The sequence below is a fragment of the Sinohyriopsis cumingii genome, chromosome 14, assembly GCF_028554795.1.
Source record: "Sinohyriopsis cumingii isolate HCF-2022 chromosome 14, ASM2855479v2, whole genome shotgun sequence".
In the NCBI taxonomy this organism is placed as follows: Eukaryota; Metazoa; Mollusca; class Bivalvia; order Unionida; family Unionidae; genus Sinohyriopsis; species Sinohyriopsis cumingii.
The window spans coordinates 39,883,944-39,908,231 of record NC_142974.1 but is presented as its reverse complement, the minus strand read 5'-3'; the positions used below and the strand labels follow the sequence as shown (position 1 = coordinate 39,908,231).

Here is a 24,288-nt window from a genome sequence, read left to right as displayed (position 1 = left end):
TATATATATATATATGTGTGTGTGTGTGTGTGTGTGTGTGTGTGTGTGTGTGTGTGTGTAAGCACAAAATCATCACATCCGCCATATTTAACTGAACTAAACCATGGGAATTAAGATTGTCCAGTATTCGCGCTGAACCCAGATACAATTCCAATTTTCTTGATGTTTCGGATGAATTAACAATTTCTATCCGATCGCGAAAAATTTTCACCTTGATACTTTCGACTGGGCACAAAAAAACACACTTTTGCCTTATCAACAAAAAATACAATCCAGGATCTTTGTGTCTGTGAACGAAAACATAGCAAGATAGTTAGGACTGACGACCGAAACGCACTCGAGTATACCTTGGACTTAGCATTACAACACATTCTTGGATAAGCTGGTTTGAGAAACAAAACACATTTCGGAATACGCTTGTTGGAGCAGCAAAATAGAACAGAATAAATAGGACTGAGCAACATAACACACACTACTGTCTATTTTGATCTGAGTGCCAAAAGGTCCCAAAATACAATAGCATATGCATCTAAAAAGACCAGTGGATAATCATTTTGACATTGTCCGCTTAAAAGGAGAAGGCATAGACGTAAAATGGTTTGTCATATTGCTGTAAATTCTGCTTTCATATATTTCTATACGTCTTTGCCAATTTGCTGATAGAGAGGAAGGACAAAATCTCACTATGGATTGTATGTAACACTCAAGTATTGATTCCGTCGTGTTTGGTCATTATCAGTGCTTTATTTATTGTATATTAGGAGTGTTTACATAATCAAACTTAGCTTTTTGTTTAAAGTGAGGTAAGCAGCTAGAACGAGAACGGAACATTTCTTCCCCGACTCCACTACTCATTCTTTTGTGAAAGAAACAATGAATGCTAGCGCATGCCATCGAGCCATAATCGCAAAAATTCAAGTCCGGATGCTTGATGTTGTAACTGTATGACTTGGAATATGGCCTGCACGAGACTAGTATGAGACTAGTACGAGACAAATACGTGGCTGTTACGAGATTAGTACGAGGCTATATTAAAATTAGGAAACTTAGTGTGGGAAACACGCCTCATAGTTAGTGTAACCAATCAGGATTAAATATATTTGCCGCCTTTGTATAACTAGGCGCCAAATATGGGGTTAATTAGACGTTCTACACTGCGACTACCGCTTAAAGGAACTTTTCATTGTTTGACGGTTCGACTATGAAATCGAGGTTTACCGTGTCCGTAATAGTCCGTCTGGCTGCTTTATAAACAAAAGTGTAATTATGCACATTACCGTCCCCGACCAGATATTCCAAAATCTCGCAGTATAGCGATTTGATACGCGTCTGTCCCCACAAATCTAATTAATTGTTATAATATATGTTACTTTCAGTCAGTAATAGTAGGTGTAGCAATATATTGTTTTTCATACATGCACATATTTACAGATTCAGATGTGCAGATATATGTATAGATTCTGAAGAGAAATATCTCTGCTGTGTGTTTATTTCATGTCCAGAAAAAGTCAATATGGGGACTTAGATGCGACTTAATCATCTCCAAAGCAAAACAATGCCCAATGCTAATTTTCACATTTGAAGGGGAATTCCAATTTTTTCAAAGAAAATCTACTGATAAAATACACTGATAAATTACAATGATAAAATACACTGATAACAAACATTGATAAAATGCACTATAACGCTCACCCTAGTTTACGTAAGAACGTTTAGTCACATGAAGCATGGGATAATTTGTTTGTTCAGTAACAAAGTCTAGATTAATTGTCATTTATGCTCCTAATAAGTTTCTGAGAAAATAGATGTTGGCAATTGCAATTAATTGTTTTCTCCAGAAGTAAACATTATTCCAGGAAGGCAGGACTGCAATAAGGGATAACTTAAATCTCCTCTATTTAATTGACTTGGGAGGTTATCTTGAGATAAAACTTCATCATCGCAACCCATATTTTGTTTACTTTTATTTTAATATCGTTTTCGATACCGTAGATCACATTACATGCGGTTATATCCACAACCTCAACATTCACATTTTTTTGGAAAATCGTTAGTGTATACATTTTTAAAGTACAAATAAAATATTACTTGTCCTCAAACTATGCAAACTTATTACTCCACAAATGTTCATTTATATTCCCTTAATGGTCGCCTGTATTCATCATCCTACAAGAAACTCATAAACTTGGCACTGTGAGTGATGCAGTTTCTATGCCATAAACAAATATATAGCTGGCTGCTTCCTTCCAAAATACGTAAACATGATTACTTATCTGAATTCGACGCGGAGCAACAAACAAATTATTTGAGGAAATGTTCATCATCACGCAATAATCGTCATTAAATTTGTTAACGCTTCATTTTAAACTGGATATCAGGTCCAAGAACGATCAGATAAGCACGTGCATTTATATATATGCTACTCTCGTACCAAGAATACAAATCATATGGCAAATAACAATCCTTTCACGTGCTCTGGATCGGGCAATGGATCACATTTGTCAGGGATTGCTTGATTCAGATAAATGCAATAAACTGACAACTAACAGTGCGAAACTAGTATCTATCTATTGTTGTTGTTGTTGTAGGTTTTAATGCCATTTTTCAGCACAAGATAGGCTATACATGGTGGCCAGTATTACTGGTGGAGGAATAACCCGGGAAAACCCCAGAAAGAACCACCGACCCACGAGAAGCTTCCGGCAAGCTTTCTCACATACCCACATTGGCCGAACCCGAGACTCGAACCCATGCAGATAGAGGTGAGATGGCAGTGATCCGTAACGGTGAGCGCTTTAGACCACTCGGCCACTCGGGCCCCAGTATCTATCTAGCCTGAACGCTTTCAACTCTTGATTCTTTTTCATAGGCAAATGCAAAACATAGACAAGAAAAACAAATAAAGCACAAAAGAAAGCCTAATGAATTACACGTTCACTGTCTCAGGCGCATCCTTAACATTACCTGGAGTGACAAAGTTCCCATCAGCACAGTGCTTGGGTAGAGCAGTGATGACAAGAATGTCAATCTGCTAAGACTACGACCCTTGCATTTGATGGGACGAATGTCCAGAACTTAAGATCGCTGAATTCGAAAGGACCTCCTAGATGGGGAGCAAATCAAGCGGGACGAGCTCATCTGTTATATAAGGAAGCATGCAAGCTGGATATAATGGAACATAGAATCAGAACAAGCACGTGGGAAGAGGTTGCCTCTGATTAGAATCCGTGGCAACATGAGTCACAACAGAAAAAGACATAATACGAGAGTGATCCTAAGCATATGTAAAAATAAGGTTCCACAGACAGTTCCAACATAAGCAAATAAACCAGCTAGAGATCACAAATGCGACAAGTATGGCAGAGACTGACACTTTAGTTTTAGACTTTAAGGCACATTAGATACTACCAAATAGTTGTCAACATCCATCACCGCAGATCCATACATCCATTCATCCCTCCCTCCATCAATCCCTCCCTCCCTCTCTCCATCCATCCATTCATCTATCTATCTATCTATCTATCTATCTATCTATCTATCTATCTATCTATCTATCTATCTATCTATCTATCTATCTATCTAGTTATATATCTATATATCTTGCAATCTATATATTTATCTATCTAATTACCTAGCTAGCTATATATTTATATATCTAGTGAATTGTCTGCAACGCCTATGTAATACCGGTTTTGTAATGCAATATATATATATATATATATATATATATATATATATATATATATATATATATATATATATATATATATATATAAGCGACCGACGGTCAACTTTTTAGAAACCTTATATATGAAAAGCAATAATCTGTAATCAGTCAGTTCATCTCGAATGGCATGAAATAAAAAATAAAATATCACTTGGCATGAGAGAAGATTAACGGAAAGTGTGATCATTTCGATTAAAATCTATCGAAACATTAAAGGAGAACTGAAACGTGTAGAAGCGTCTGTGCAACACAGTGCATGTTATTTTTTGTTATAGGCTATCAAATAAACAACATCAGTTAATACACAGTGAGTGTTAAAGCAAAAATTAAGCAACTATTTTGAATTGGACCTACTACAACAGGTACTTTCTTTAATATTTGCATTGTTCTGTTTCATGAAGCTTATGTATTTCGACCGATTAACACATATGCGATTATACCACCAAAACATATGCAACTATTCAAAGACTTTTCATGTTACACGTGTATTATCACTGTATACATTTTCTGGAAACGAAACATCGTATCATGCTACCTGAGACTGAGCAACGTATCATGATACCCAGCAACTTGCTATTAAACAGGTAATCAATAAATCATAAAACATTCATAACAATTGTTCATATTTAAACCATCCAGACAGGAAAGTTTTATATTTTGATGGAAAGAGATTTTAAGATTATCAATGAATTAATGTATATATGTATGTGTAGGCATGTATATACATGGGTATGTGGTTTTGAATATAGGTTTGACTGCAGCATGGAATGTTGGCATTGTAGGCAATTCAATACTTTTTTGTGTTAGGAATGAAGGTTTCCTGTTAGCTGGGATGTTGGTGTTGTATGCTTATAAATACTTGGGTTTTGGTTAGGAAAGTAGGTTTGGTGGCAGCTTATTAGATTGGTATTCTGGGTTAGTAGGAATGTACTGAATGGTACTCTCTTTTTGGCCAGATATTCAACAATATTATCTTTATGTCGGTTACGTTTAAGATCAGAAAGAGAAGTAATTCTCATGTGAAATAATCTCGTCCGTTGGGGGAGATGAGAGGCATGAATAAACTTTGTTCCCCATCTTAACGAGAAGCAAAAACGATAGTATGAACCCGTTCAATGTGTTTAAATGTACATGTTTCCATTATTCTGAATGTATTGCAATCAAAAGATCTATTGTGAGAAATATGTTGCAATCAAAAGTGTCATGAATTATTAATCTTATATGAGCACACACATTAAGTTAAATGTTGCAGCTATTATGACAGGTTTATGTCATTGAATTTCATTTAAATGCGTTTTATAATTTGATTGCAGCTAACGGAATGTAAATCGGGAAATCACAAATGCGTCCTTCGGTTATGCTATTAGTTTGACCATACTGCGCCGTGTGTTCAGATCAAAATATCTTTTTCAAGATCAGTTGGGTGTAATAACATATTAATTCTGCTAGATACATGCATCTTTTATTACGGCATTAAAATGCTTGCTTTCGTTGTAGAACCTTACTATTAAAAGGAATTATGCCTGGGATAGCCACTTTGTCAAAACTCTCTTTTTTCTTTTCGTTGCCTTCTAATCTCTGTCCGTCGGGGTTCGAGTCTCAGGCTTGGACAATGTGGGACGTGCTACATTAACCAGTAGCATATCTTGGGTCGGTGTTTCTTACCTGGAATATCCTGGGTTATTCATTCACCAGTTCTACTGGCCGCCATATGTGGCTTATCTTACAATGGCGCTAAAACCTAACCATCGGTATAAACAAAAAGGAACTGGTACGACATTTGGCATTGTCATTGTTTTGTTGACAGATAAGATTGCTCCTTACCTGAATCTGTTTGAGTAGTTGAACATGCAAACTAAAGAGTACTCTGACTGACCTGTAAAGCTTAACATCTGGTTGACGTTTAAGGTCGATTTACTGAATAGCTAAGGTTATTGATCTGCAACTCATGTCCACGAGATCAACCAATACGTTTTACGCTGCTTCGTGCCTTTTTCGCTGCGAGTAGATACAACAGCTCCAATTCCTAGACTAGGGACACCTCCCTCACCTTTTCCGGCCTAATAGGTGGACTTTAAAGGTCCGCTTTCAAAGGTCCATTATACGGACACATTAATCATTAGAACTTAAAAGTGCATATTGTCTTTACATGATTATATTACGCAAAGGAAAACACAATTGCCAATAAATGAACAGTATGTTTGAGCGCATATTCATTTGTCATTATATTTGCTTGATTTAAAAACACATCTAAGGTTCACAAAGTTCAAGTCAATATTTGCTACTTTATTTGCCTCTTGCTTTCTTGTCTAAAAAACAACATGTAATATTTCGTAATTCTCTTGCAGATGAACTTTTCGATGGAAATGCAAAAGTGCAAAGATGACTATGGGCAAGACACGGGAACAAACCAGACGCTTGACGTGGCAAGAGGAAATGCATCCAATTGCTCAGCTATTAATCTGGATGATCTCAAGAACCTGTTACAACAAGGGAATGCCATTACCATAGTTACCAGTTCACAGTTGTTTTTTACTTACTTTACGCCAGTAATTTTCACAATCGGTGTAATTGGAAATTGTCTTTCTCTGGCAGTATTTCTATCCAAAAACATGCGTAAATTATCCGGAAGTCAGTATCTGGCGGCTTTGTCAATATCTGACCTGATGGTCCTCATATTTTATGTCTTTACAGAGTGGATCAAGCGAGGACTTCCTGTTCTGACTGGTCACGTGACAGCTTCATTTCTGGCTCATAATGGCACATGCCAGATTTTACTCTACTTCCAGTACATTTCAAGATTCCTTTCGTCTTGGCTTCTGGCGTGCTTCACCGTTGAGAGATATATTGGAGTATGTCATCCTTTGAAAAGGAGGGATATATGTGATCCCCGTGCTTCCAGAAGAATTATTTTGGGAATGGTCGTAATAGGGTCCATATATTGTGTGTACAAGCCAATTCTGAGTGGAGTATACGAGGTAGGACCAAACCGTGTTCCGATCTGTACCGGAAACCCGGAATACGCGAACACGTCATATTTCCTGGACAGCACATTTGCCGCCATTATTACTATTATCCCCTTCTTTATCCTGTCCATTTTAAACGTTTTTATTATCAGGAAATTGTTCATAAGGAACAAACATTATAGGAAAATTAAAATCGTGACTGAAGAGAGTATCATCCGGTTGGAGTTTACAATCATTTTGCTGGCGATCTCGATATGTTTTGTTACTTTAAACGTGCCCTTTTTTTCCGTGTGGTGCAAAATATACTGGACATACCCCGATGATCTGGATGATGCATCATTGGCAGGAAGCGATTCACATCATCTGGGTGATGCCCTGTTCATAACGAGAACCATCTTCTACATTAACTATTGTATAAACTTTTTCTTGTACAGTGTCACTGGCGCCTACTTCCGGAATGAGTTACGTCATCTATTCCTGAAGAAAGACAAGTACAATAAACACGACCGACGTTATTCAGCTAACTCGCGAAGTAACACTCACACAACGCCACAATCGTGGGTTTAGCAGTTTATCGACCATATCATCCTAGACCCGATTCGTGAGAATTGATACCATGTATTTTACAGATCATTGTAATAAAATTATAGTAATATCATCAAAACAGCATTATTACGGTTGCACAATTTATCGTAGGGCAGATACTATCGATTTATCGTAGGGCAGATACTATCGATTTATCGTAGGGCAGATAATATCGATACGGTATAGTAAGGCGTGTTGACGGACTTTTTTATGTTTGCATAGATGTATATAAGATACATATTCTGACATTGTTCTCAGTTCTGAGTATATATTAACTATCGTCAATTTTACAATTGCATCCAATCATCAATGCAGATATGTATTTACGTTTTGTAGTCTATCTTATAGGGAAACACAATTAATATTTAGTGCAATTTACAAAAACATACCGATGCAAAATAAAGATATAAAAGATAACTGCAAAAATGACATTAAAATTAGATGTTCATACACAGTAAGGAGAGAATCGGAGAATCTACAACATTCTGGATAAGCATGCCACTTTTATTGTCAATGCAACCTTGGCATATACCCGATACAGCAATCAGTTTTGCATACCTCTGTGAGTCCATATATCCCTGTTTCTTCATGCTCATCCATACGTACGTTCACTCGTTGTATTGACCTCAATATTATTTTTATTTTATTTTCTTTAATATTTTTGTTTTGCTAAAACAAAAGGGATTAATTAATAAACGGTTATCTTTTACATCTTAGTAAGCACTTGATGCAAACTATATCCTCGAAGATTACAGAAAATTAATGTTTAATTTTTCTCGATCAACAAATTCTGTTAATAGACGGAATCATACGATAATTGTGAGAAATTAATGAGATCTGTGTGTAGTGGAAAGAAAGAAAGCAAGTTTACAACGGCAGTAAAGTCTGCATTATAATGCCAAACAAGGCGTTAGTTTAATGAATAGCATCATTCCAATCATTACAACGATATTGGCAATGATTATAAAGTGCAGCTTACAGCCACGACTTTCGACTACATTCAAGTTTGTTTCCTGTCTCGCCAATGCTTCTTCACCATTCCTGCTCTAAACCACTACTAACACTTCTAGTGCTACTTATACTTATATTATTACTGCTACTGTGACTACTACTCCTCCTCCTACTACTACTACTACTATTCATGCCGCTATAATAGCCATCATAAAGATCGGATCTCTACAGCCTATACATATGCTTTTAAAGGAAATATTGCTGGCATTACATTTATTTCTGGCAATACGTTTATTGCTGGCATTACATTTATTTCTGGCATTACGATTATTGCTGGCAATACGTTTATTGCTGGCAATACGTTTATTGCTGGCATTACATTTATTTCTGGCATTACGATTTTTGCTGGCAATAAGTTTATTGCTGGCACTACATTTATTTATGGCAACACGTTTATTGCTGGCATTACATTTATTTCTGGCATTACGATTATTGCTGGCAATACGTTTATTGCTGGCAATAAGTTTATTGCTGGCACTACATTTATTTATGGCAATACGTTTATTGCTGGCGCTACGTTTATTGCTGATGCTGTTCGTGTTGTTCATATTGCAGCAATAGCAAATCAACAACATAAATAGCAAGAAAACAAAGAGCTCATACGACACCTTCCGATCATATTCCAGTCACTTTGATTTACTTTGTAGTTTTCAGTCACTGATAAATATGGTGTGTACTCGTATTTAGTATATGGAATGTAAACAAAAAACTGTAACTTTCTGATTGCTTTGTTAATGAAGTATGACTTTGTGATCTTTGTTTTTCAAATGCTATTTATTGTTTTATCGTACTTTTTAAATGTCTATAGATTTATGAATAATAGAGATGAAGTTTGATAAACATTCCTTGCACAGTTTCATATAATCCATTTTATTTTCTTTGTGAATGCTTACCTGTTGTGATATTTTCTTGTTTGTAAATAAAACGTTGTGAATTCTCACGTTTTATTATTTTTAACATGCTCATCTAATTTGAAGAACGCTACATAAGTCAAAAATATAATACCACAATCGATGACCCAAAATCGTTCAAATAGGAGATTACATCTCCTGCGATCTTGATTACTTTTAATTTATCAGAGTTGAAACTTTGATGTCCATTATTACAATAGATAACGTTTGTCCAACATACACTTTTTATTGTATTTGCCCTAACATAGGCATTCATTCACAAATATCTTACATACTTATTAGTTTTCTAACGAATTCAAACTATTGCCCTATTAAACGCAATATATCTTCCCCATCAAGTTTCTACTGATTTGACAGAGCTTAGGACTCGAAATCCAAAGTTAGACACCCGCCCTACACCTCCTGAGCTGTCTTTGCTGGTGTGTCTTTAGGATGATGCTATAATACAATATTGGCTCTATCACAAGACGGAAAAGCACCATTACATGCACCCGTGTATATATGTGTATATTTGACCAAAAATAAATAAATACTAATATTTCACGAGGGCTTTGACGTCTTGAAAATATATCACATTTTTAATATCGCTATTCAGTTTGAACTGACCATCTCCTACAGTCCTTCAGTCTCATCATCAATATCAATCTAACGCAACAGTTTTGTCCAGCGTTGTTCATGGTTAGTAGCAAAATGTACTGATTAACTTCATATACGACGAAGTGGACTAACGTGAAAGAAATACTGTAACATTACAACAAGCTATATATATATATATATATATATATATATATATATATATATATATATATATATATATATATATATATATATATATATATATTCTTTTAAACCATATTTATCTCGCGACATTATGTAGCTACAAAGCAACGAAGACACGCCGTTGAAGGTGCAACGCCAGCTTTTAGTTTAAGATGGGCTTGATATGGCGGTCAGCATATTTGCCGGGCAAAGAACCTAAGAAGAAACAAGACCTAGCAGGTAGCTACTGGCAAGCTTTCTCTCGTGACCACGTTGGTTGAGACGAGACTCGATTTCACTCGGACAGTGGCGATATGTCTGAGTAATATGCTAACGTGAACGCATTAGACATTTCAGCCATCCAGAACCATAGACCACTCGGCCAAACAGGGTCTTATATATGGTGGTCACATGGGACATGTGTCAGTGTTTATAACTTTCGCCAAACACTCAGAGGTGTATAAGGAATCGTTACGAAATTGAAACATTTTGGGAAGTGTCAGATATTTGTCACCAAAACGGAAAAAAAATTAGCCGAAAGATTTATCTTTATGTTAACATAAATGTATGCGTTCAGTTAGTTGGTTGGACGGCCTTGCTACGTTATTGATCCCAACTTTTTTTAAGATCGGATCATGGTCGTGGTACATACCATTTCCTTAACAATTTAGCAGACTGCTGAGCTCAGTTGTGTTGTACCGATATGGAAGTCAAATGGACGTTGTTAATCGCAGTTAAATACCTACCAGGCGCACATAATTCTCTGAGATAAATACATGGTCTGGGAGGTCATCTGAGCCCAGTAAGATAATTTTGGCACTCTAGGACTTCAATGGGTTATAGTTCACACCTGCTAAAATTTAACACTGACTAAACACACTTCTGTCGACCGTAAGTAAATATATACAACCGCTTCAAATAATGGTGCGGAGAATTTCAAAAGATTATTATTTGCAGCACAGTTTTAGTGAGAATGTCTCCTCTTGTGTATAAATATCAAAGTCATTTTAAAGTGTCGTAATACATATACAACACAAACGTGGACAACATCGAACTGTTTGTTCATTAAATCGAACCTTTCAGCACAATGGTCATGAACGTCACACGAAACAGTACCCGGATCTCATCAGAGAAGTGTTTGATGGAATTCAACAACATCGTGACGACAGTAGTTACACCTTGCATTGGGATTATAGGGTTGTCAAACAACGGCAGCAATACATTACCGAATGTAACGTTGACGTGAAATCGATGCTGACACATTCTAAAGCTGTCGAACGTGTAAAAGCGTCATTGCCACGCGAGTATGAACAGGAAAAGTCGCCACGTCAGAGAGCAAGGCAGCTAAAAATACGTACTGAACTTGAAAGATAAAAATCTGCGTTTAAAACGCACCAGGCAAATCGTTATACGTGATCAGCATATTCGGTTATGATAGTCATCTTCGCCATCTTGTGTGAGTACCTTCACGATCTTGTTGGATCTCATGTTGACCTGATAGTATCAGACGACTTTGAAACTTTGTCGGGAATCTCACTTTATACCGTCCTTATGGACACGCCTGAGTCCCGGAGCAAGTTAAGTTCATTGATCTAACCAAACCTTGCGTTGTCTGTGTATTAGTGAATTTACTGCGATCCTCCTGATGTTATCGCTTTTCAGTTAACATAAACAATTCACACAATTTAAGGTCCAGTCTTGGACAGGTTCATTAGTTCCATTAGATCGCCTTTGTTGTGTACTTGGACACTTATTTGTTTACGTCGGCTCTGGCATGTCATTAACCAGTTTAACGAGTTCTTCTATAAATATCTACTGGAATGGCTATCCCACAACGTTTGCGGTAAGTTATTTATTCACGCATGGCTTTCATGGGGTTATCTTACAGTTATCACTGTCTCAAGGACCCCAATAGCTTCTGGTCAATAGAACCGTCAACGTCATTGTAACTGTTGATACCAATTAGGCGCATTAACAATTTTGATTTACTCCAATCACTTGGACTCTCTAAACTGTATGAATAAAATAAACGATCGCACATGGATCAATCGAACATTCGACTCAATGAGTGATTTTGCAAATAAGTATTGATTATTGCGGTCTCGTGTGGTTGATCATTGGAGGACAGGGGTCGCTCCTACAATTCATTCCACATACAACACCAAGAAAACATTTAATTCGTTTCTTACGAAATAAAGTTATTCGTCCCATTCCGAGTTAACCTCGCGGGGCCAGTTGAAGCCAATGCCAATTTTGTGCCAACAGCATCATTAATAAATAGAAGAAAACGATCGTTCACTCTGCGTCGGTGGCCGATCTTGCATTTTGCAAACTTTTATGTTGACGCATTCAACTGCACCAAGGTGAAGCCGCGTTCGTGACTATATGGTATACAGAGGCGATTAAACGCGTGATTGCAATGAACAACGGAAATACACTGTTTCTGTAACAGCGACATCGGCCGCGATAAATTAAATGCGATCCTGTGACCAGCTTATCTAGCGCGTTAACCTGTATAAGTTGCACGTCACTGAGCGGTAGTTAGTTCGCATTGCTACGAGACATAACTAAGTGGAACAGCCTCAAGGTCGCTCGTGCATGTTTGGGTTGCGAATCTCACTTGTCGAAGTTGCTTATGTAACCCTCATATTTGTGCTCGATATGTTTATTTAACCAGGTGCCTGCGCGTGTGTAACTGACAGCTTGCGACTTGTTTGTGCGTTTGCGATGTCCCTGTTACATGATTCCTCTGGGCACGTCAATTCGTAGAATGATCTCCAAATCGTTGAGTAGTGTTCGTTCCGACAATATCATGGCGATACTCCCATAAGCACCAGCTCCATCCCGCAGTCTACCTTAGCAGCATTGGAAATATATATATATATATATATATATATATATATATATATATATATATATATATATATATATATATATATATATATATATACACATACAACTCTTTCTTTGCACAATTCAAGATGTTTCAGTGAAGAGTAATATATCGCCAAGAAATGTGTAGTCCCGTGTCGAAGTTATAATATACCCATGAACGATATTGCTATCAGATATGATTGAGCGACATGGCTGTGATCAATATCTAAGAGGAATTCGTCGGTTCCTGATTACCTCTAAGTGGCAGCAAAGCCTAGGGACCGTTGCGTTTGTCAAGCGCTATCGGGTTTTCTGATTATCCAGCCATCCTTTGTCCTGAAGCTCTGAAATACGTGACGCGATGCAGGGAATCTTAGCCACGAGAACAGACCTGCTGCCGTGCCTCCAATCGTGTCTGTTGTATTTGCTCGTAACAACAACGTAGATTGACATAATGATGACATAAACAACACTAATCTTTCATCTTCACACATCGACAGTGTTGGTAATGCATCTACAACAACAACTTAGCAATGCTGCGGTCACGACTGATTTGTTTTTTTATTCCTTTAATGATATATAGGACTTCGTTGAATAACGACACAATTAAGTTTTTGAAAATAAAAATAATATTGCTAATAGTCCTTTGGGTAAAGGATTTGTCTATATGATGTTTTTCATATTCTTTACTATATTCGGACTTTATTTACTTGCGAGTGATTAGGTAAAATTTACACATCGATAAATACCCAGCCATGATCATTTAATCCTTATAATTCCAATTTACTTCCTTTATAACATCAGATCAGCAGATTTAACCAACAAAACATTCACTTTGTTGTACATCGAATTTTTCTTTCGTTAACATCTTAACTGCGATAGAATACAAATCCCTATCTTCGCTAGCCTAGATTCATCGATTCTTTATATATTGATACTTTGCAGAATGTCATTGCTGGTCATGCCAGTGATATACTGTTATAATCAATATATTAATATATAACAAATGGTTGTTGCGGTTTAACTAGGAATATTCCTTTTTTTTTTTTTGAAAATTACGCTTGCGTATGGCACGTGTTGTTGCGGCAAAGTCGTTATTATTTTCTAGGCATTTCGATCCTTCAAAAGCAAACTCGTGTCCATTTTTAGTGACATCCCTTGGCTGACATATGACCCAGACCTTTAATAACCGCTGCTTTAACATCACGTCGAGGTAAAATGCAATTATTTCCGAAGACTGGCTTCTAAAGCCTGCCATATGCATTCTTCAGCAAAAGGCATGAGAGTTGGAGTGCGTGAAGGTCTGTGCAATTACATTGTTTTAACTTCTAATGGTGGATTTTAAGTTGTGGCTTGTCAATTGTTATCGGAAATCACATGAATGGGTGGGTGGGAGCTTGTTATTATTATTATCAGGGTGTAAGGCGTTGATATTGATAAAACTTCAAATAAAATAATTTCGTAACAGGGAACCAAAAGTAGTCCGCAGAATTTATCGATGTGTAAAATATTCCAGACCAGCATCACGTGACCGTTTACATCCAATCAAGCGTAGAAGACCCAATCACTTCATAATAATTGGAATTATTAACTATTAATAACAGACCTGCCCTTCTTTAAAACATTGTAATGTTTTGGAGATGAATGTGATAGGAAAATGACTCTCACCTTGTTTTGTTATTGTGTCTTCATGTATTTTTTTTATAAAGGAAGTGTTCAACATAAGAACTAAGATAAGACCTGACAACTGTATTCTGGTTGTGTACATATTTAATTTTAGAGGATTCATTCACTAGAATTTCATTGTGCTCTTTGGCTTTGGTACTAAATCAGCTTTAGATTATTTTAAAATTATTTAGATATGCTTTGGATTAAACGTTTATATGTCAGGACTATTAGCACATCAACGTTATTTGATATTATTTGGTCATCAGCACCTTCAAGGTCGGCGTTCATGCGGAATACTTTTGTACTCGTGATGTTACATTTCGGACAATATCTGATTCAATTCACATTATTGAAAGATCTTTTTAATATTTTACTTTTTGTTGTAGGAATATAAATTATTTGTTTAATTTGACAAAAAGTTTTGGTTTTCGCTCTTTTCTGTTACTTAGTTTACGGACCCATCCGATGGTCTAGTAGTTAGAACGTCAGAATCAGACGCGGGAGGTAAAATAAAAAATTGTATATTCAAAATAATAAATAAAATCTAATATCCTTAGATTGACGTGGTTCGAAAGGAACCCTTTGTTTAAATATGTGATCTACTATTCTTGAAAATGGCACTAATTACATGTTTAACCTGATCACAGTCAAACGAATGAAGCTCTCCATCTACAAAGGGAATGACGCAATTGTAAAAATTGTGTTTTTCTCATCTGACTTAATTCCTGCACAACACGCAATTTACTTGTCTTATGTGCATGGTGAAACCAGAGGTAATGCCTTCTGTATGAAATATTGATTAGTTTGATTAATGCATGGAAGGAACAGATAATTATTTTTCTCTCTAATGTCGAAGTTGCTATTGGCAATGCCAAATTAATTTTTAACTGAAGTCCATAGCAAATGCACCTGAACAATATTATCCACAATAGTAAAAACAAATTTGTGTTAGTGTTCAGCATCGACAAAATATCAAACTTTATTTAACGATTCCGCGATATGTCACTTTTTATCAAATCTGAGGCATATCCGGATTATACTAGACTATTTTAAACCAACTATTATATAAAGATGAAGAATACATATGCTATAATTGCTATCATTTTTGAAACAAATAATCATTAGTTTCTTAGATTCCATCAAATTAATTAGCACGAAGTTAATAACTGTTGAATATAAAGCCTTAAAGTCTTTACAGTGTCAACATTCATCTGCCGTGATAATGTGATCTCCAGAAATCGATATTATAATATACATGTTTAAGAAATGATGATATTTTAATCCAATATTTTATACACGATGGAAGCAGAAATGCTTTTGTTTCATGCACATTAGGTCTACGTAACAATTTTTCATAATTATATATTCAAATTTGCAATATTTGACAACAAATGATAGGTTTAGCCATTCAAACCTGCTAACAAAAATATGGATGAAGACTTATTCTCACTCACTTGTGTAAGCATTACTTGACAGAGTTATCTATTATATTTGCCACAAGCATGAGCGAATAATACATACAACGCATGCAGCATTACTAAACAGAATGGTCTCTTGTATTTTCTATAAGCAAGAGCGAAGAATGCAACCAACGCATGCAGCATTACTAAACAGTGTTTTCTTGTATTTGTTTCAAACATGAGCGACTAATACATCCAACGCATGCAGCATTACTTGACAGAGAAATCTATTGTATTAGCTTCAAGCATGAGCGACAAGTACATCCAACGCATGCATATTTACTAGAGAAAATGGTCTCTTGTATTTTCTTCAAGCATGAACGACCAATACATCCAACGCATGCATCATTACTAGACCAAGTGATGTCTTGTATTTGCCTCAAGCATGAGCGACCGATACATCAAATGTAGGCAGCATAACGTAACGGAGTAAAATCTTTTATTTGCTTCAAGCATGAGCTACAAATACAACCAACGCAGGCAGCATTACTTGACCGAGTACACTCTTGTATTTACCTTACGCATTAGCGATCAGTACATCCAACGCAAGCAGGGTTACTTAACAGAGTAATCTTTTAAGTTTCTTCAGGCATGAGTGACAAATGCATCAAACGCAGGTGACATTACTAGACAGAGAGATCGTTTGTATTTACCTCAAGCATGAACCACCAATACATCCAACGCAGACAATAATGCTAGCCAGAGTGATCTCTTGTATTTACCTCCAGCATGAGCGACCAATAAATCCATCGCAGGCAACGTTACTAGACAGAGTGATCTCTTGTATTTGCCTCAAGTATGAGCGACCAATACATCCAACGTATGCAGCATTATTTGACAGAGTGATCCTTTGGTTTTGCTTCAAGCATGATCGACAAATACATCCAACGCAAGAAGCATTACTTGACAGAGGGATCTCTTGTATTTGCTTTATGCATGAGAGACCAATACATCCAAGGCAAGCAGGATTACTTGATAGAGTGATCTCTTGTATTTGCCTCAAGAATGAGCAACAAAATACATCCAACGCAAGCAGCATTACCAGACAGAGTGATCTCTTGTATTTGCTTCAAGCATGCTCGACCAATACATCCAACGCATGCAGAATCACTTGACAGAGTGATCACTCGTATTTGCTTCAAGCATGAGCGACCAATGCATCCTAAGTATGCACCATTACTTCATAGAGTGACCTCTTGTATTTTCTTCAAGGAGGAGCGACACATACATCTAACGCATGCAGCATTACGTGACAGAGTCATCTCTTGTATTTACCTCAGGCATGAGAGACAAAAACCTCCAAAACAAGCAACATTACCAGACAGAGTGATCTCTTGTATTTTCCTCAAGCATGAGCGAGTAAATAGATCCAAAGCAGGCAGCATTATTTGACAGAGTGGTCTCTTGCATTTACATTATGCAATAGCGACCAGTACATCCAACGCAAGCAGCATTACTTCACAGAGTAATCTTTTTATTTTCCTCAGGCATGAGCGACAAATACATCCAACGCAAGCTGCAACACTTGATAGAGTGATTTCTTGTATTTTCCGCAAGCATGAACGACCAATACATCAAAAGAAGGTAGCATTACTAGACAGACAGATCATTTGTATTTTCCTCAAGCATAACAGACCAATACATCCAACGCAGGCATTATTGCTAGCCAGAGTGATCTCTTGTATTTACCTCAAGCATCAGCGACAAATACATCCAACGCATGCAACATTACTTGACATAGTTATCTCTTGTATTTACCTCAAGCATGAGCCACCAATACATGCAACGCATGCAGTATTACTTGACAGGGTGATACCTGGTATTTACCTCAAGCATGAGCGACCAATACATCCAACGCTGGCAGCATTACTAGACAGAGTGATCTTTTGTATTTAACTCAAGCATGAACAACCAATACATCTAACTCAGGCAATATTGCTAGCCAGAGTGATCTCTTGTATTTACCTCAAGCATGAGCGACCAATACATCCAACGCAGGCAACATTACTAGACAGAGTGATCTCTTGTATTTGCTTCAAGTATGAGCGACCAATACATCCAACGCAAGAAGTATTACTTGACAGAGTGATCTCCTGTATTTGCCTTATGCATGAGAGACCAATACATCTAAGGCAAGCAGCATTAATTGATAGAGTGATCTCTTGTATTTGCCTCAAGCATGAGCGACAAATACATCCCACACAAGCAGCATTACCAGACAGAGTGATATCTTGCATTTGCCAGAAGCATGAGCGACAAATACATCCTACATAAGCAGCATTAATTTACAGAGTGAACTCTTCTATTTGCCTCAGTCATGCGCGTCCAATGCATCCAACTCAGGCAGCATTACTAGACAAAGTGACCTTTTGTGTTTGCCTTTTGCATGAGCGACCAAAACATCCAACGCATGCAACGTTACTTGACAGAGTGAACTATTGCATTTACCTTATGCATTAGCGACCAGGACATCCAACACAAGCAGCATTACTTAACAGAGTAATCTTTTTATTTTCCTCAGGCATGAGCGACAAATACATCCAACGCAAGCTGCAACACTTGATAGAGTGATTTCTTGGTTTTGCTTCAATCATGAGCGATATATACATCCAACGCAAGAAGCATTACTTGACAGAGTGATATCTTGTATTTGCTTTTTCCATGAGAGATCAATACATCCAAGGCAAGCAGCATTACTTGATCGAGTGATCTCTTGTATTTGCCTCAAGCATGAGCGACAAATACATCCAACGCAAGCAGCATTACCAGACAGAGTGATCTCTTGTATTTGCTTCAGGTGTGATCGACCAATACATCCAAAGCATGCAGAATCACTTGACAGAGTGATCTCTCGTATTTGCTTCAAGCATGAGCGACCAATACATCCAAAGCAGTAGTAGACAGAGTGAGCTCATGTGTTTGCCTTTTGCATGAGCGACCAATACATCCAACGCATACATCGTTACTTGACAGAGTGATCTCTTGTATTTGCCTCAAGTATGAATGAACAATACATCCAATGCATGCAGCAGTATTTGACAGAATGATCTCTTGTATTTTCATCAAGCATGAGCGAGCAATATATCTAAATCATGCAGCATTACTTCGCTGAGTGATCTCTTTTATTTGCCTAATGCACGAGAGACCAATACATCCAAGGCAAGCAGGATTACTTGGTAGAGTGATCTCTTGTATTTGCCTCAAGAATGAGCGACAAAATACATCCAACGCAAGCAGCATTACCAGACAGAGTGATCTCTTGTATTTGCTTCAAGCATGCTCGACCAATATATCCAATGCATGCAGAATCACTTGACAGAGTGATCACTCGTATTTGCTTCAAGCATGAGCGACCAATGCATCCTAAGCATGCACCATTACTTCATAGAGTGACCTCTTGTATTTTCTTCAAGGAGGAGCGACACATACATCTAACGCATGCAGCATCACGTGACAGAGTCATCTCTTGTATTTACCTCAGGCATGAGAGACAAAAACCTCCAAAACAAGCAACATTACCAGACAGAGTGATCTCTTGTATTTTCCTCAAGCATGAGCGAATAAATACATCCAAAGCAGGCAGCATTATTTGACAGAGTGGTCTCTTGCATTTACATTATGCAATAGCGACCAGTACATCCAACGCAAACAGCATTACTTCACAGAGTAATCTTTTTATTTTCCTCAAGCACGAGCGACAAATACATCCAACGCAAGCAGCATTACCAGACAGAGTGATCTCTTGTATTTGCTTCAGGTGTGATCGACCAATACATCCAAAGCATGCAGAATCACTTGACAGAGTGATCTCTCGTATTTGCTTCAAGCATGAGCGACCAATACATCCAAAGTAGTAGTAGACAGAGTGAGCTCATGTGTTTGCCTTTTGCATGCGCGACCAATGCATCCAACGCATACATCGTTACTTGACAGGGTGATCTCTTGTATTTGCCTCAAGCATGAGCGAACAATATATCTAAATCATGCAGCATTACTTCGCTGAGTGATCTTTTATTTGCCTAATGCACGAGAGACCAATACATCCAATGCATGCATCATTATTTTGACAGAATGATATCTTGTATTTGCTTTATGCATGAGCGACCAATACATCCAACACATGCAGCATTACTGGACGGAGTGATCTTTTGTATGTACCTCAGGCATGACCAGTACATCCAACGCAGGCAGTATTGCTAGCCAGAGTGATCTCTTGTATTTACATCATGCATGAGCGGCTAATACATGCAACGCAGGCAACATTTGTTGACAGAGTGATCTCTTGTATTTGCCTCAAGTACCAGTAACCAATACATCCAACGCATGCAGCACTATTTGACAGAGTGATCTCTTGGTTTTGCTTCAAGCATGAGCGACAAATACATCCAACGCAAGAAGCATTACTTGACAGAGTGATCTTTTGTATTTGCTTTTACCATGAGTGACCAATACACCCAAGGCATGCAGCATTACTTGATAGAGTGATTTCTTGTATTTGCCTCAAGCATGAGCGACAAATACATCCAAAGCAAGCAACGTTACCAGACAGAGTGATCTCTTGTATTTGCTTCAAGTATGATCGACCAATACATCCAAAGCAAGCTTCATTACTTGGCAGAGTGGTCTGTTGTATTTGCTTTATGCATGAGCGACCAATACATCCAACTCAGGCAGTATTGCTAACCAGAGTGATCTCTTGTATTTACCTCAAGCATGAGCGACCAATACATCCAAATCATGCAGCATTACTTGGCAGAGCGATCGCTTGTATTTGCGTTATGCATGAGAGACCAATACATGCAATGCATGCATCATTATTTGACAGAATGATCTTTTGTATTTGAATCAAGCACGTGCGACCAATACATCCAAATCACGCAGTATTGCTAGCCAGAGTGATCTCTTGTATTTACATCAAGCATGAGCGACCAATACATCCAACGCAGGCAACATTACTTGACAGAGTGATCTCTTGTATTTGCTTCAAGTATGAGCGACCAATACATCCAACGCAAGAAGTATTACTTGACAGAGTGATCTCCTGTATTTGCCTTATGCATGAGAGACCAATACATCTAAGGCAAGCAGCATTAATTGATAGAGTGATCTCTTGTATTTGCATCAAGCATGAGCGACCAATACATCCAACGCAGGCAACATTACTAGACAGAGTGGTCTGTTGTATTTGCCTAATGCATGAGCGACCAATACATCCAACGCAGGCATCATTACTAAACAGAGGGATCACTTATAATTACCTCAAGCATAAGCAAACAATACATCCAACTCAGGCAGCATTACTAGACAGAGTGTTCACTTGTGTTTGCCTTTTGCATGAGCGACCAATACATCCAACGCATGCATCGTTACTTAACAGAGTAATATTTTTATTTTCCTTAGGCATGAGCGACAAATACATCCAACGCTGGTGGCATTACTAGACAGAGTGATCTTTTGTATTTACCTCAAGCATGAACCACCAATACATCTAACGCAGGCAGTATTGCTAGCCAGAGTGATCTATTGTATTTACCTCCAGCATGAGCGACCAATACATCCATCGCAGGCAACATTGCTAGACAGAGTGATCTCTTGTATATGCCTCAAGCATGAGCGACCAATACATCCAACGCACGCAACGTTACTAGACAGGGTGATCTCTAGTATTTGCTTCAGGTGTGATGGACCAATACATCCATAGCATGCAGCATTACTTGACAGAGTGATCTCTTGTATTTGCTTCAAGCATGTGCGATCAATACATCCATCGCATGCAGCATTACTTCACAGATTGATCATTTGTATTTGTTTCAAGCATGAGCGACCAACACATCCAACGCATGCAGCATTAATTGACAGAGTGATCTCTTGTATTTGCTTCAAGCATGAGCGACCAATACATCCAACGCATGCAGATTTACTTGACATAGTGATATCTTGTAATTTCCTCAAGCATGAGCGACCAATACATCCAACGCAGGCAGCATTAACAGACAGAGTATTCGCACGTATTTACCTCAAGTATGAGCGACCAATACATCCAACGCAGGCAGCATTACTAGAGAGAGAATTCTTATGTATTTACCTCAAGTATGAGCGACCAATACATCAAACGTAGGCATCGTTACTAGACAGAGTGATCGTTTGTATTTGCTTCATGTATGAGTGACCAATACAGCCAACGGACGCAGCATTGCTTGACAGTGATATTTTGTATTTACCTTAAGAATGAGCGACCAATACAGCCAACGCATGCAGCATGACTAGACAGAGTGATGTCTTGTATTTGCCTCAGGCACGAACGACCAATTCATCCAACGCATGCATCATTACTTGACAGAGGGATTTATTGTATTTGCCTCAAGCATGAGCGTCCAATACATCCAACGCATGCAGCATGGTCGAGAGGAAGATAAGTACCGTAAACTGTGCATCCAGTGTCGAGTCTCAATCGGGGGCGAATTAAAATATTAACATGCACTGGATGTTGTCTCCATATATGATTTAAATTTTTGTTATCACTCATTTAATTACACAATTCAGAGGTGATATTTTCCTTTCTTTCTGATGTATGATTGTGAATATCTATATTAACTTCTTCCATATGTCTTGATTTTTGTCCGATGAAACCGGGTTGGTTGTTTGTTAGATTTCTTTCACAAGAAATCGGAATTAATATGTGCTTGTTTTATGTCAGATGAAATCGGAATTACTGTGTGTTTTATTTCTGTCAGTTGAACCGGGAGTTACTGCGTATTTAACTTCTGTCAGCTGAAACAGGGATTACTTTGTACTGGATTTGTGTTAGTTGGAACCGAAATGATGTGTATTCGTAGTTTGTCAGATGAAACTTGGATGACATTGTAAATGATGTACGTCAGACGAATTCGCAATGGATGTGGACTTGATTTCTGTCAGATGACTGCTTATTTAGATATCATCAAAATACTTTGTTTCCATTGGAGAGTGTCTAATATACACACATATCGGCATGCAGGACTAGATTCATCATCTGCTGAAGATGTGTGCTTAGTACCGGAGAAAGCCATACACACGTGATCTGTGTTCAATTATACTTAGCGGAGATATTAAAGATTATATTTCCTGCATGACAAACATTCTTTCACCATATATAACATCACTTCATATAATTACGTGTACTCCATCATTAATAACTTCGAGTAAAATAGTCTTCAGTGGACCTGTTCACTGGTTAATATGATTTTGCTGCCCGTGCATAATTCGTTCATAGTACGATACAATTATTACATGCCTTCACACTCAGTTTAACATAAAGAACGACGCCGTTAGGAATGCAATAACGATGATCAGATATACTCTGACAGAACGAGTCAAATACTCTCCCAAATTAAAGCTTTAATCTTTTGATTCTTGCATACATGAACCATATTTTCAAAATAGTTTTCACAAAAACATCAAGTGTATTTAACGCTACTAATTGGATTTTCATAACACCACAGTGCATTATGTCTACAACATAGTTGCTATATCATGTCCATATAACAGCGAAACCAGTATGATGTTATCCATATATCCACTAAACCAGTCTGTCATATTAACATCCTATCCACTAAACAAGTCTACCATCCTATAGCCACTGTCACATAACCCGTTGTAACATCATATTCAAGAACCAGGCATTAAAATAAATTGTTTTGTTGTTGCTTAAAAAGTAGTTGAAAAAGCAGTTGAAATGCGAGGTTCTCTGAACGGATTTTAAAGGCTGTTATTTGCTCTTGGATGGAAACCCTTTGAGGTACTTCCTTCCTTCTGAGACTCTAATCCCATCACTAGTTATGAGCATGAAAAGTGTTAAGCATAGTCGCGTATGGGATAAATATATCTTGGGGGTAGAGGCTAGTATGGATGGAATGGGCCACAAAGGCGCCCAAAAATGGAAAAAAAACTACTTACATCGTACTTATATTCCTGAGACATAAGAAAAGCATATAGTACGTACTATTTGACTTGCATGGAGATCAGACGGATGTGACAAAGTACTGTTTTAGTTTATCCAGTGGACCACTGGAGGCTACCAGAAACTTCCTCACATACCCACATTGGTCAAACTCGAGATATGTGCGTGATCGGTAATGATGAACGCCTTGGACCAATCGGCTTCCCATGAACTCCATAAATATTTATATTGCTTTGCCTTTGTGAAATTCTCAAAATTCAATTATATTAGTGACAGAGATATATTTTCTGATGATTGTTCCATTCGTAAATAAACAAAATAAAACAACGTCTTAGAACCAAACGAAAAAATAATAACCTTTAGTTAAAGGAGAATAGATAAGTATGAT

The 24,288-nt window shown here is 37.5% G+C and overlaps 1 protein-coding gene across 1 annotated transcript in view; it reads left to right on the top strand.

Annotated features, from left to right (window-relative positions):
* Positions 1–9,225, top strand: part of LOC149783616 (cysteinyl leukotriene receptor 2-like) — a 92,720-nt gene extending 83,495 nt beyond the window's left edge. The window contains exon 3 of the mRNA XM_089931868.1: positions 6,076–9,225. Within this exon, the coding sequence (XP_089787994.1) occupies positions 6,076–7,260 (1,185 nt within the window). The 3' untranslated portion in view covers positions 7,261–9,225. The remainder of the gene's footprint in view (positions 1–6,075) is intronic.
* Positions 9,226–24,288: the final 15,063 nt, after the last annotated feature.